Source organism: Schistocerca gregaria, chromosome 5 (genome assembly GCF_023897955.1).
Source record: "Schistocerca gregaria isolate iqSchGreg1 chromosome 5, iqSchGreg1.2, whole genome shotgun sequence".
In the NCBI taxonomy this organism is placed as follows: Eukaryota; Metazoa; Arthropoda; class Insecta; order Orthoptera; family Acrididae; genus Schistocerca; species Schistocerca gregaria.
Genome location: NC_064924.1, coordinates 675954610 through 675968734, shown reverse-complemented (window position 1 = coordinate 675968734; position 14125 = coordinate 675954610). Strand labels below are relative to the sequence as shown.

General features: G+C 45.4%; 1 protein-coding gene across 1 annotated transcript in view; it reads right to left on the bottom strand.

The window, feature by feature from the left end:
* The window catches only part of LOC126272355 (uncharacterized), a 102483-nt gene that overhangs the window by 64500 nt on the left and 23858 nt on the right, over positions 1 to 14125 (bottom strand). Inside the window, exon 2 of the mRNA XM_049975162.1 lies at positions 698 to 911. Within this exon, the coding sequence (XP_049831119.1) occupies positions 698 to 911 (214 nt within the window). The remainder of the gene's footprint in view (positions 1 to 697; positions 912 to 14125) is intronic.

The following is a 14125-nucleotide window of genomic DNA, read 5'->3' as shown; positions in this document are numbered from 1 at the left end:
TGCTAGTTGATCTAGAAGGATTACTTTAATGCTCAGTGGAACAATGAGTTGTTGGAAAACCATGCGAACAGAATAAAGGACTGGTTCAGGAGCATATATTTAGGGTTCCAAAAGCAGGAGATTGTGTGCAGTATCTTGGAACGGATGCATCCCAGTGATCTTTCTAAAATTACCTGTTGCGGACGTCCTAGGAATTTTTAATAGTCAGAAAAAGTGATAACGGGAATGGAGGCTGTTCGTCATGCCGACGGGACTCCGATGGGTAATGAGCGGTAGGGAGAGTATGACAACAGGGAATCGTGATTAAAACCGTCATAGCTTAAAAGTAAAAGTGCTCCAGAGACGGCAAGATAAACGATAAATTATAAAATTTCGTGCAGCACAGTGATTACAACAGGCTGCGGCCTCTGACTGGGCAGCGTATTCCCGTTTTGCCGAAGCCTCTGTATCAGTATTAGAGGCGTGCTGGCAGACTAAAAAGTTTGTACAGAAACTGCTCCTCACGACCGGAAACACAGCGTGCTCTACTGAATATAGTGAGAATGCGTCTTAGCTGTTAACTCCATTTCACAGATGGCTGCAGGTACCAATTTCCTGCATTCAAAAGCATAAACTGATAGTGAGATTTGCAATTAAAAACACGCGAGCTCGGTGTTGAACTTTTTGTGATCAGGAGTGTTAAGAGTTACGCGGCTACCTTGAGATCGCAGTGCAGGCGGCGGATGTCGGCGCGCAGGCGGCTCGTCTGCCTCCAGAGGCGGTCCACGGCGCGCCGCAGCCGCTGCTCCCGCCCCGACCCTGCCCCTGGCCGTGGCGGCGGCTGCTCGCTGCGAGGGGCGCTGCTGCACGGCGGGCTGGCTGCTGCCGCTGCCGCAGGGGCCACAGCTGCCTGCTGTCCCTCGGCGTCATCCCTGCAACAGCGTCATCACTCGTAGAGCAGGAATACGTATGGACTGAGCATAGCACATCGTGCATGTCACCGGCGTCTGCGACTTCAGTATAATTCTGTATATTTAAATTCTGCCTAAGGGCGACACTTTAATATAAACTTCCGTCCCCCATTTTTTCACAACCAAGAGTAGAAGCATGAATCCGGAATTTCCTTATAGATGGTGCTGGCCGTTAGTGTAGAGCCCGTGAGACCGCGTCTGCGGCACCATCTGCTTCCTGCAACGGCTGACGAAGAATTCAACACGCAGTAACCCAAGTTCCATACATCGCTATCTGTTTAAAACTCGTAAACGTGTCGAGTTTTCTGCCTATGAACTACAATTTGCGGACACCATTGGATTTCTGTTATCATTTGGAGAAAACTGTATCAGAATCGCATCGAATGCTTGTCGAAGCTTTCGGCGAACATGTTCTTGGGAAAACACAGTGTTTTGAGTGGTTCAAAAATTTAAAAGTGAGATCCGACGAGCGCGAGAAACCACCGAAAATATTAGAAGACAATGAATTGCAGACCTTATTGAATGAAGATGGTAATCAAACTCAACATGAACTTGCGGAACAATTGAATGTGACGCAGAAATCTGTTTCTCGTCGGTTGAAAGCTATAGCAAAGGTGCAGAAAGTGGGAAAATGAGTTCCACATGAACTGAATGACAGGCATCAAGGAAATAGAAAGACCATTTGTGAAATGCTGCTTGCCAGATACAAAAGAACGTCGTTTCTCCATTTAATAGTGAAAGTGATGAAAAATGGATATATTTTGAGAATCATAAGCGTCGAAGTCATGGATAAGTTCTGGAAAACCATTGAAATCCACTCCAAGACAAAACTGATTTGGAAAGAAGACAATACTCTGCGTTTGGTGTAATTCGAAGGGTGTGATCTATTACGTGCCGCTAAAACCTGATGAAACCGTTAACACTAATCGCTACCAACAGTAAATGATCGATTTAAATCGAGGATTAAGTGAAAAACGACCAGAATATGGAAAAAGACAACACAGAGACACATTGCTCCTTGATAACGCCTCATCACAAATAGCAGAACGGGTCAGAGAAACGATCGAGGCGTTCAGTTGGGAAATAGTAGGACATGCGGCTTATTCTCCAGACTGTGCTCCGTCCGCCGATTGCCTCAATGGGACACGCTCTCGCTGAACAACGCTTCAGTTCGTATGAAAATGTACGAAAATGGCTCGCCGACTGGTTCGCTTCAAAAGAAAAACTTGTTTTGGCGTGACATTGATATCCTGCCGGAGAGGTAGGAGAAATGTATAAATAGCAAAGGAGATTCCTTGAATGAAACATTGTTTATCAGCTTCAAACAACAGACGTGTAATTATTCCAACCAAATTCTGGTTTCATACTTCTACACCAGTATTCACTGATAAAAGCAATCGAGGATAATTGAGGCTATTAATGGTACAAACTAAACTATGTCAAAATGGGAAACGTAATGTTTCATTCGTAAGTACCACAAAGGTCTTATTATACACTGATGAGGCAAAACATTATGACCAACTACTTAAAAGCATGTTCGGAACGAAATACATTACTGATTCTGCGTATCAGGGATCGTAAAGTTTGTTGGCAGGTATGTGGAGATATGTGACATTACATGCCTACGCAGGGGTAAATAACGGGCCGCAGATTTGGGTACGTGGCGGTGGCGCCCAATAGCGATCCAGATTGATTACACAGGATTTACATCAGCCGAATTTAGTAGCCGAGACATCAAACGCGAGTTCACTACAGTGCTCCTCAAACCACTGTATCACAGTTCTGACTTCTAGACACGGACAATTATACTGTTGAAATATTACATCGGCGTCGTGGAAGATATCAAGCATGAAGAGATGCAAGTAGTTCGTAGCCGAAGAGCTGACACGTTTCCATTGATCGACGGTCGAATCCCGGTGGTTTCTTTGTCCACTACAGTCGTAATTGGAGATGTCGTTGGGTCAGCATATGAACACGTAGGGATGGTCTGCAGTGGAGCTCCACGCTCAACAACACACGATGAACGGCGTGCTCCAAAACACTTGTGCGTGCCCCAGCATTGTGCTTTCTGGACAGAGATGCCACACATTGTCATCTGTCCTACTCTAAAGACCAGACAAGATTCCGAATCCCACATTCTGTGAAGAGCGGTTGACGTCCAATCATTTAGCAAGTAGTGGTAGTTTCGCTGCCCTGTCTCTTCCCGTGGATGCTCACGCTAGTAGCACGCGAACATTCCACCAGCTTCGCTGTTAACGAGATACACGTTAACAGGTTCTGCGTAGTAATAATCTACTCTTTGTCAAAGTCTCTTATCTCAATGTATTTCCCCATTTATACCCCATATTTTGCTAGAGTGATCTCCGTCCGAGTCTGCTCCGCACAGTGCTTTTGTTACTGCGTCACGAGCCCGCAATGCCACCAGGCGGCATCCAACGCCGCGCTGGCCGCTACTCATAATGTAATGTTCGGCTTATTAGTGTAGTTAGCAGTAAGAGGTGCGTTATATGTTGAAAATATCGAGTTACAGCGTAATAAAGGGTTAGTGTTGTACAGATAATTTATGTGCTGTATGTCATACAGTCACATACCAGGGGCGTTCAATAACACACTTCTCTTCTTGGCCAATTTCGGTTGAAAAGATTGCAGAATTTTTTGTGGGACATTGTTGAATATTTCCGCTTCGGCCTCTATAGTTTCATAAAGTTTCTCCAGGTGGCGTGCTATAAGAAACCTTCAAAATGGCGTCTTTCCAAGCAGAGAGCTGTCATTGAGTTTCTTGTGTAGATAACCACATATTCATAGGTGCCTGCACAATGTCTATCGAGACCTGTCAGTTAACAAACTCACGCTGAGTCGTTCGGTAATGAGTCTGTCATCATCGCAACAAGGTCGTGCGAACCCGTCGAATTTCCCACGTCTGTCTGTCGCGATCAGTCTCACAAAGAGGCGGACAGACCGAACACAGCTTTTCCTCCTGCGATGTTGGTACGGGCGAACATTCCCATTCGAGGCGATCGACGGAACAAAGTCAAACACTTCGCTGGACAACTGAACGTCCCTTTTTGTAATGCTGAAACAACCGTCCACCACTCGACGTACTCAAAGATGTGTGCTCTCTGGGTTTCTCACTGACGAACAAACACCATAAACAGCAATGAAGTACCATCTGTAAGGAAATACTTGCTCTTTGTGAGGCTGATCGCGACAGTTCTTTATCGAACGTTGTCACAGACGATGAAACGTGCGTTCAAGACTTCGAACCGGAAACAAAACGACAATCCATGGAATGGCGCCATATCACCTTTTCCCCGTAGAAAAATTTCAAAGCCACACCCTCAGCCGGCAGATTCATGGCGGCGCTCTTCTGGGGCTATGAAGGGGTTGTCCTATTTGGTGTCCTCCCTCATGGTGTTACGATGAACTCTGAAGTATATTCTGCTATCCTCAAGAAACTGAAGGACTTCAGTGTGTTCATCGCCACTAAAACGCTATCTTCTCCATCAAAAGACCTTACACAAATCCGCACACCTGAGAGGAGCTCCGAAAACTTCATTGGAGTGTTTTTCATGATCCACCCTGGAGCCCGGATGTCGCAGCTTCCGACTTCCAATGGTCTGGTCCAATGGCTGACGCATTCCACGGGAACGAGCAAGGTGACTGATGCAGCAAGACCTTGGCTCCGAGGTCGACTACTAAGGTGGTACCATGTGGGCATACAGACCGCCCCACTAACGTGGTGTAAGACCTCTCCAAAGGAGTGGGGAATAATATGGTACATTGGAGTACTGAATAAAACCGACCTACTTTCAGAAAATATTTGTTGCATTACTTATTGAACGACCATCGTATAATTATAAGGCAAGTGCTGGATGAATTCGGTAATGTCATAGAGTGCTCCCAATTTATCATTTGCATGCATACACCTTTCGAAAAATTTTCTCCAGCGGATAAGATTTACACGTTATTAGCTCTGGATTACACAGGAAAGGTGGCAATGTACGTTCTGGCCAACCTTAAGTGTCAGGCTACCTGTATTAGGTTGCAACTGAGGCAGTTCTCCTTGTTGTCTTCAAGGTCAGTCCCTCCCTCCCCTCCTTGCACCTCCCCTCCCTACCCCTCCTTCCTGTCCCCCACCCTCCTCCACTTTGCTCTTTGCCAGTTGTATGTCGATGACATCATGTTCTCTGCCAATTTCTGTGGAGTCTAACTACTCTTGCCTGGGCTGTGGTCAGAAGTATATCAACTACTTGAATTATTTATAAAAAAAAATACATCGCACACCTCTCTCCTCTCTTCGAATCATAGCCTATTATTACTATTGTAGTACATCTCCAACTGGACTGTGCTCAAAAGTATCCAAACATTTATTACCTGTTCAGCTGAGTAAAAAGTGACAAACCATGTGTGCTTCACTGAGTGCCACAAAATCTTTTATGGACTGGCTCATCGGTGACAAACTCTTAACCCACATTAAAAGACAAGATGGGATGGTAATCAGGCTACTCTGTGAGCCAGAGGACCCTGGCTATCCGCAACGCAGCAATAAAAACGGCTCTAAGCACTATGGGACTTAACATCTGAGGTCATCAGTCCCCTAGAACTTAGAACTACTTAAACCTAACTAACCTAAGGACATCACACACATCCATGTCCGAGGCAGCATTCGAACTTGCGACAGTAGCGGTTGCATGGTTCCAGACTGAAGCGCCTAGAACCGCTCGGCCACACCAGCCGGCGTGAAGAAGAAAATGACTGTAGCCACCACGAGTCCTACTGAGACATGCGTTATGTTACCTGGTGGACAGACAGCCAGGTTGTGGACTGCAACTGAGCAAGACAACGCCGGCTCATATGTGTGTGTGTGTGTGTGGCAGCCCAGAAGTGAACCGTCCCCACCGTGGACACATTGCGTGGCACACACGACCTACAAGCAACACAAAAATCACAAGTGAGCGGTGATGGGGATTGCACCAGTTCATACATCCTACCAGTTTGCCACTTTCATGGTCTATACCACCAATTTGCTAATTTTATGGTCTATCCTACAAATTTCCTGTCAGTTTTTCGGAGAGTCTCGTCATTTTGCCAGTTTACGACCTACCCCATCAATTTACCAATTTTCCAGCGTATCCCACCTATTTCCAGGTATTCCGTGAAGTCATAACATAATGATCATATTTGCCACCATTTTTTAAGTAAGATAGCGCTGTTGCTGACTGGCTTTCTCACATACAACTCTCGGGATTTTCCAATCACATCCGCCATGAAAAATCTGGTGGATACTTCTGAGAAACGTCCAGTGATCTATTTTCTCCTTCTCTGAGGACGAGTCTGTTCGCATATGACTTTTGGGTCAGCTCGAAGTCCGAACATTAATTTCGCGTTTTCAGTTAGAAAATGATTCAACCGTTTAATTCGACGACTTCTGTGTTAAACAATTGAGTTTCTCCCTAAAAGATCGTGTATTGTTCTGTTTTCTATAACTCTGACACAAACATCTGCGTACTCAGTGAATGTTGATACTTTATTACGCGCTTCATGATACGAGATGTAAGTTTTCAGTTCATCCGTGATTTATAAGTTGGCCGTCCGTAAGCATGTTTCATCTGACCAGTTGCTTAATGCGACTGTCACTATTACGTCGTCTGTAAATACAAAAACATTCTCTGGGAGGTCAGTAAATGACGAAGGAGCATTTACTACTGTTTTAGTCTCACACAAATCCGACTGAGGTTGTTGGTGTGCCAATAAAGATTGTACTCGTTCTATTAGCTTTCCGTTAAGAGTTTTCTGCTGTGTATTATCCTGCAGCAAACTTGCTTCATAAGAGTGTCTGTCGCCTCGTTGGTATTAGTTGCCCGTGTCTGTGCCACATTTGTACAATGTATCTCTCCCTCTTTTACACGAATCAACTAGTATTACTACCGACGGTAATTTAACAGCCATAGTTTCAAAAAGGAAACAGTTACATTTAGTTCCCACGCCTGATTATTAACCAACGAGACTCTGAACAATCGTCTATTGCGTGGCCGTTTTTTCTAAAGGTGGTACAAATGTGTCACACCGTGTACTAGGACCTGTTAAATTACATATTTTGCAAAGTGTCGGAACAAAATACTCTTGCCGACTATTTACCTAGAACTGCGATAAATCTGCAGGTTCTCTCTGTCTAAAAAATGTCATTTGAAAGCCTGTCAGTCCTAATTTGGACATAGCAAAGAATATAATTTTTTCTTTTGACAACTAATAACAGTGTCCTCCTTTGACTCACGCTCTGTGACTGACATTGGAGGGCATTCAGTGCTTACTGGCACTGGGTTGGAGTACTTTTGCTCTCCAATTTGTAGGGTCGCCTTCTGCCGGGCTGCAAACCCCTGGTAATTCAAATGGCTCTGAGCACTATGGGACTCAACAGCTCTGGTCATCAGTCCCCTAGAACTTAGAACTACTTAAACCTAACTAGCCTAAGGACATCACACACACTCATGCCCGAGGCAAGATTCGAACCTGCGACCGTAGCAGCAGCGCGTCTCTGGACTTGAGCGCATAGAAACGCACGACCACCGCTTCCGGCCCCTGGTAATTAGTCAGGATGCCGACCAAGGACCTATATTCAAACTTATTCCATTTATTACTGAAAATACAAGTTATTGCTATGTCTTCGGCGGCAGCTAGTGTCTACCTAGTCCAGAGAGGAATCCGCTGAATCCAATAGAGGACTCATGGCTGCTGAGGACACTGCATCAATTCTAAGTGGAAGTCGATAACACCCTGCTGCGGCGCTTTATCGCCCCCGTTGGTGAGGCACAGCCGCTTTGTCGGTAGCTCGACTTGAATATAGCGGTGACTACGACGTGTGTGTTCGATTCTCAAGCAATTTCTGGGAGTACTCAGTCCCTCCCGTTTCACTGCCCACGTTGTCCACTCAGATGGAACACGGTGTCGGATGCCGTGCTGAATGCCGAATCTGGACCGCCGATAGGGCTTCAGACCCGCCCAACGCTGGAGTTGTGGGCAGCTTCTGCCCTGGATCGGAGCCATGCTGATAGACCCTCGGACCACCTACCAGCGCTGGCTGCTGTTCTGACTTCAGTACCGTTCTCCAGCAGATGTGGCTTCGGGTCGCTGATCTTCTCAAAGGGCAACAAGCGCAAGATCAACACTAGAACAATCTCACGCACGAGATATTACCATACCATAACCAGACAATCGAGTGCAAACGACATGATCACCATCAATCCTTCTGATCGAGTGCCAAAAGCAAGTGGTAGTGGAGTATTTATGTCGTCGAGGAGGAGCCCTGCTCTAGACGCATTCGTAGCGACTGAATTAATTCTGCTCTTCCTGAGTCGTCCGTTACATTTTCGTAACGAATTTAAGAGTCTTTACTGTTTAGTCAAACTCTTGCTGGAGTTGTTGCTTCCTGTCTGTTGTATCTTATGAAATATTACGAAAGAAACGAAGCAGTTCGTCTGCAATAGTCTAACCATTTTCTGCTGAGATACTCGCAGTCTCTGTTAAGTGTTCAGGTGGCTTTCATCCTGACCCAGTAACGGTGTTGAAACTCTTACACTTCCCGCCTGACAGATGGCAACGCTTTCGAGTGGCTAACGCCGGCAGTTCGAACTTTGAAAAAAATTTCTCCTCACGTTTCCTTACTAATTTTGTCGTATAACAGCATATTAACTGAATTACTGTCTACACTCTTTCTTGAGTTAGCCAACTATCTCGCTCGCACGTAAGACAGTTGGTTTTCCATCTCGTATTTTAGGTGAATTTGTCTCGTTGCCTTTCTCATCTCTACTAAATTAAAACACATCGGTATGCGACGAGAGGCAATATTAACGGTACAAACTCTAACTAGTCCTGTATCAGGACACTATGGTCTGACAGGGCTGCGTGGGTCTATTGACTACCAGATGTGCCTTTCAGTTTCTGCAAATCTGTATTCCAGAGGCACCATCCACACGTGTCAAACTCACGTGAATCACCCACAGGATAGCTGACCGCACGTTCCACTCGGTCGGTGAATTCTGAGCACGAAATTACTGCGAGAACAATACTCTGGGGGAGTGGGTAACCCATGGTAAATTAACTACAGACAAAGAGGTGAAATTTTGATATATTGTCAAAGTCGAGTTTCCTCCAGTTTCGTATGTGTACGTTTGTTACAGCACTGGCATAAAGCACCATCTCCTTCGATCAGAATTCACAGCGCATTCGGAATGTATTTCTGCCTCTCAACCCGAAACTACTTTACACAAGATAAGCTACTTGCACCGGAGGCACAATAATAATATCCCGCCATTCTACTGCATCTGGAACTGCACCTGTCACGCGGGTCTTTATACCGTACATCGCCGGGACAGTTTTGGAATTGCATCACTTTCATAATGAACCCAAAATGACTAAAATATTTTCCTTCCGCAAACAAATGGTCAGCAGCGACACCAATTACATAACATTGAGACAGCACACGGTGGAACAGTAAAGGCAACCGACTCACTTACTTGCATTGTAACAATGGCGTTGCGAATGACAGAAGCTGTGCGCTCTGTGTGATGTCGTTTGAGTATGTTACTAAGCCAAAACACATATAATCGCCAAAGAATTCACTCCCTACGGGATTTGGCTTTCGGCAACATTATTTATGGAGTACGTACAAGCGCAATGCTTATTTTGTCGTGAGTGCGGAGCCGCCTGGTGATATATGCTGACCCCATCCGCGTTCTACCGGAAAATGGCGCTTCCTCGCGTGTCTTGCCACAACAGTGCGGACATGAGTTATGCTAACACCTCTAATAACGATTTGAAAGTTTTTCACACTGGAATATCTTCCGTCGATACTTCCAAGTGAGACCCTTTCAGAATGATATGTGACAGAATTTTCCCCCTCTTCTATTATAATCCGTAAAGTTATCAGGCTCTAATTTGTCTCTGAATTTTTATACGAATTTCGACTCGTCCGGGTACTCGGAAAAACGGCGCGTCTACAATGCAGCATTGGCGGAGCCCGCCCACTTCGAGCACTCGTGAAATAAGATCAACCATCCGAATTAAAATTAAAACGTAAACCTCGTGAGTCATTAGTCGGATCATGTTGAGGCTTTCATAATCTAATAAAATTCTGTCTGCAGCCAAAAAATGTCCAAATGTGTGTGAAATCTTATGGGACTTAACTGCTAAGGTCATCAGTCCCTAAGCTTACACACTACTTAACCTAAATTATTCTGAGGACAAACACACACACCCATGCCCGAGGGAGGACTCGAACCTCCGCCGGGACCAGCCGCACAGTCCATAGCTGCAGCGCCTAGACCGCTCGGCTAATCCTGCGCGGCTGTCTGCAGCTGGACGTGCTGTTCTTGCTCATATTTTCTATTGGCTGAAGCCATGTGGCGGAAACTGTCTTTTGTTGAATTATGGGAGCTAATTTTTCGAAATCATCTGAGCCTCCATTCTCGACATGAGCTAAACAGAAGGGATACTTTGGAATGCAACGATGTGAAGAAATGGTTCAAATGGCTCTGAGCACTATGGGACTTAACTGCTGAGGTCATCAGACCCCTATACTTAGAACTACTTAAACCTAACTAACCTAAGGACATCACACTCATCCATGCCCGAGGCAGGATTCGAACCTGCGACCGTAGCAACAGTGCGGTTCCGGACTGAAGCCCATAGATCCGCTCGGTCGTACCGACCGTCATCACGTCAGGCACTTGAAACTACCGGGAAGTGAATATGGCGTTGTTGGGCTGGGCTAGCACTTGGATGGGTGACCATCCGGTCTGCCAAGCGCTGTTGGCAAGCGGGATGCACTCAGCCCTTGTGAGGCAAACTGAGGAGGTACTTGATAGAGAAGTAGCGGCTTCAGTCTCGGAAACTGACATACGGCCGAGAGAGCAGTGTGCTGACCACATGCTCCTCCCTATCAGCATGCAGTGGCGCCTATTCACTAAGGATGACACGGCAGCCGGTCGGTACCACACCACCGCTGGAACTCTTGCCCGCATTCTGAAATCGAGATTTCAGGTCGCACTGCATCCCCCAGACTGCCTTTCGGATTATCATGTGTTTGGACACCCGAAGGACGCTGTCGGCGACGATTTGAAAGTGATGATGAGGTTAAAGAAGCGGTGCACTCTTGGCTGCGGTCACAACCGAAAACCTTGTATTCGAATGGAAAAGTTGCTGCAACAGTTTTGGAAGGGTAGTTATGTTGAGAAATGGCATCTTGTTTGTGTCTGTATTTGAAATAAATGCATAAAAAAAAGACTTTACTTTTTGTGTCACCCTCCTACGTCCAGTTATAAATGAGGAGCCCCTTTGTGGCCTTCTCGATGTTGAGAGTTCTGTTTGCTTGGATAGTGAAGACTGGTCTTCCTCTCTTTATGAGCTGCATTAACTTCCAGGATTTCCGAGTGGGGCTGAGTTCTGTAAGCTTGCTGATTCTTGGAACTGTTAAAGAGCCGGTTCATAATTTGTCTGTGTCAGCCATTAGAAGTTCTTCTTTCACCCGTGACTGTTACTTGCTCAGTGAGTTCTTAGAATTTTGTAAGTTTATGATGAAAAGAAGACCAGGGCGTCAAAACCATATTGCAATTCAGTTTGATATGGGTGATCCGATTTATGACCTGACGCATGTACTAGCTGAGCAGAGGAAACAGATCGTTGATTTATGTGAACAATTTAGGGATGTTCATACTGATAGATTAGTCGAGCTTACAGGAGCAGAACATTAATGGACAATATTCCCATGAGGTACCCTTCATCAACCGGTTACCTAGAGGCACCATTGACTAATAAGCAAAAACGCCATGGGGCCCAGTTTCGAATCCTGCCACTCCTCACGTTTTGAATAAAAATCAACACTGGCGGCCGAAGACTTCCCGCTTAAGAAGGAAATTTCCGTCTATCAACGGCTTTGTCGAAGAGGATGGAGGATTGAACAAAGGTTCAGGAAACCCCTCCTGCCCTTAGGGGAACTGTCCCCAGAAGGCGGAGGACTCATCAGAAGGTAATCGAAACCATTGCATTAAAGATACATAAGGTGCATCAACAGGACATTGGACTGTAATTGTGAAAGTATCATGATGATATTTCCACTGGCTAAAGATTCCCGATCTCTGAGAGGGGACTGGGTAAAGTGTGTGTGTGTGCAAGTGTGTATGTGTGGGAGGGGGGGGGGATTCAAAGAGAAAAAGATGGGTTAACGAACGGAAGAATAAAATACTAAGAATCGCAGCATGGAAATTGGAAATTTGTGGTAATATGGGACACTAAACTGTTGAGGTCACTGGTCCCTAAGGTTGCACACTAGTTAATGTAACTTATGCTAAGGACAACACACACACACCCATGCCCGAGGGAGGACACGAACCTCCGACGGAGGGAGCCGCGCGGGCCGCGACAGGGCGCCTAAGACCACGCGGCTACCCCGCGCTCGCAGCATGGTATGTCGTTAAGTTTAAAGGTGGTAGGGAAGCTAGAACATCTGATAATGGGAATGAAATGGCTCACTCTGGATATAATTGGGTTAGTGAGATGAAATGGAAAGAAGATAAGAATTTCTGGTCAGATGAATATAGGGTAATATCAACAGCAGCATAAAATGGAATAACGGATCACTGCGGATAGAAAATTAGGGAAGAGAGCGAACCACTGTGAATAGTTCAGTGATAGGGTTGTTCTCACCAGATGGACACAACATCATCGCTGACGAAGATAGTTTTGGTATACGTGCTTACATCGCAAGTAGAAGTTGAAGAGATAGAGAAAGTATGAGGATACTGAACGGATAATTGAGTATGTAAAGGGAGACGAAAGTCTAATAATAATAATGGGGGATTCGAACGCAGTTGTAGGGGAAGGTATAGCAGAAAGTGTTTCGGGAGTATATGGACTAGGTAATAGGAAAGAGGAGAAAGACTAATTGAGTTATACTGTAAATTTAAGATGATAATAGAGAATACTGTTCAAGAATCATAAGAAGAGGCATACTCGGAAAAGTCTCGGAGACACAGAAAGATTCCAGCTGTATCGCATCATAGCCAGACAGATTCCGAAACGAGATTCGGGATTCTAAGCCGTATCCAGGAATACATAAAGACTCAGATAACAATTTAGCAACGATGAAGAGTAGAAGGAAGATTGAGCATTGTACAGTAGAATAGTGTAAAAGACGTGGGATACTGAAGTAATGAGAAATGATGAGAGGCGTTTGAAGTTTGCTAAGGATGTGGAACCTGCGATAAAGAATAACACAATAGGCAATCCAGTTGAAGCGGAGTGTAAACCTCTAAAAAAAGCAATCACAGCTGTTGGAAAGACAAACAGAGGGGTCCAAAAAATGTACCCACTGTTTAAAAGTCCATAACTGGCAAGCTAATTGACGGAGTTGTCTCATCTCTGGTAGTGTAACAGTTTGTAGTTCCGGCAGTCGCCACACAAGCACTGTATTGCGTTGTTTTGTGGTGTCAGATGACAGTCGCCAGATAGTCAGTGTTTTGTTCTTAGTACCTAGTTAGTCGAGCGAACATGGCTGGCGCAAGGTTTACATTCGATGAAAGGAAGTCAGTTTTGACGTGGTATTTGAAGTACGAAAACATTAATGAGGTTCAACGACAATGGCGAAATGAGTATCAAACAGAGCCACTGACACGTTTTATGACTCGTCGCATTCGAGACAAATTTGAAGCCGAAGGCTGTGTTAAACACGTACACAAACAACGATCTGGACGGCCTGTAACAGTAACAAGTGTGTTATAACAATTGACTTGCTCACCACAGAAGTCTGTGAGACAGTGTGCCCGTGAAACTGGAGTCAGCCGCTCAAGTGTTCGGCGAATTTTGAAGACAGCAAAGTGGAATTGCTACATCCCACGATTGCTACAGGCAATGAACGAGGACGACTCAGATCGCAGAATGGAGTACTGAGAGTGGTTTAGTAACATGGTGTGCAACGATGAAGAGTTTGCAGAAATGATTGTGTGGTCTGATGAGGCACAGTTCAAACTCAGTGGTACAGAAAATCGCCACAATTGCATCTACTGGACCGCCGAAAATCCGAACGTCCGTGTAGACAAAGCCATAAATTTGCAAGGAGTAAATGTCTGGTTTGGGTTGTCTTTCCTGGGCTTGATTGGGCCATTCTTCTTTGACGACAAAGT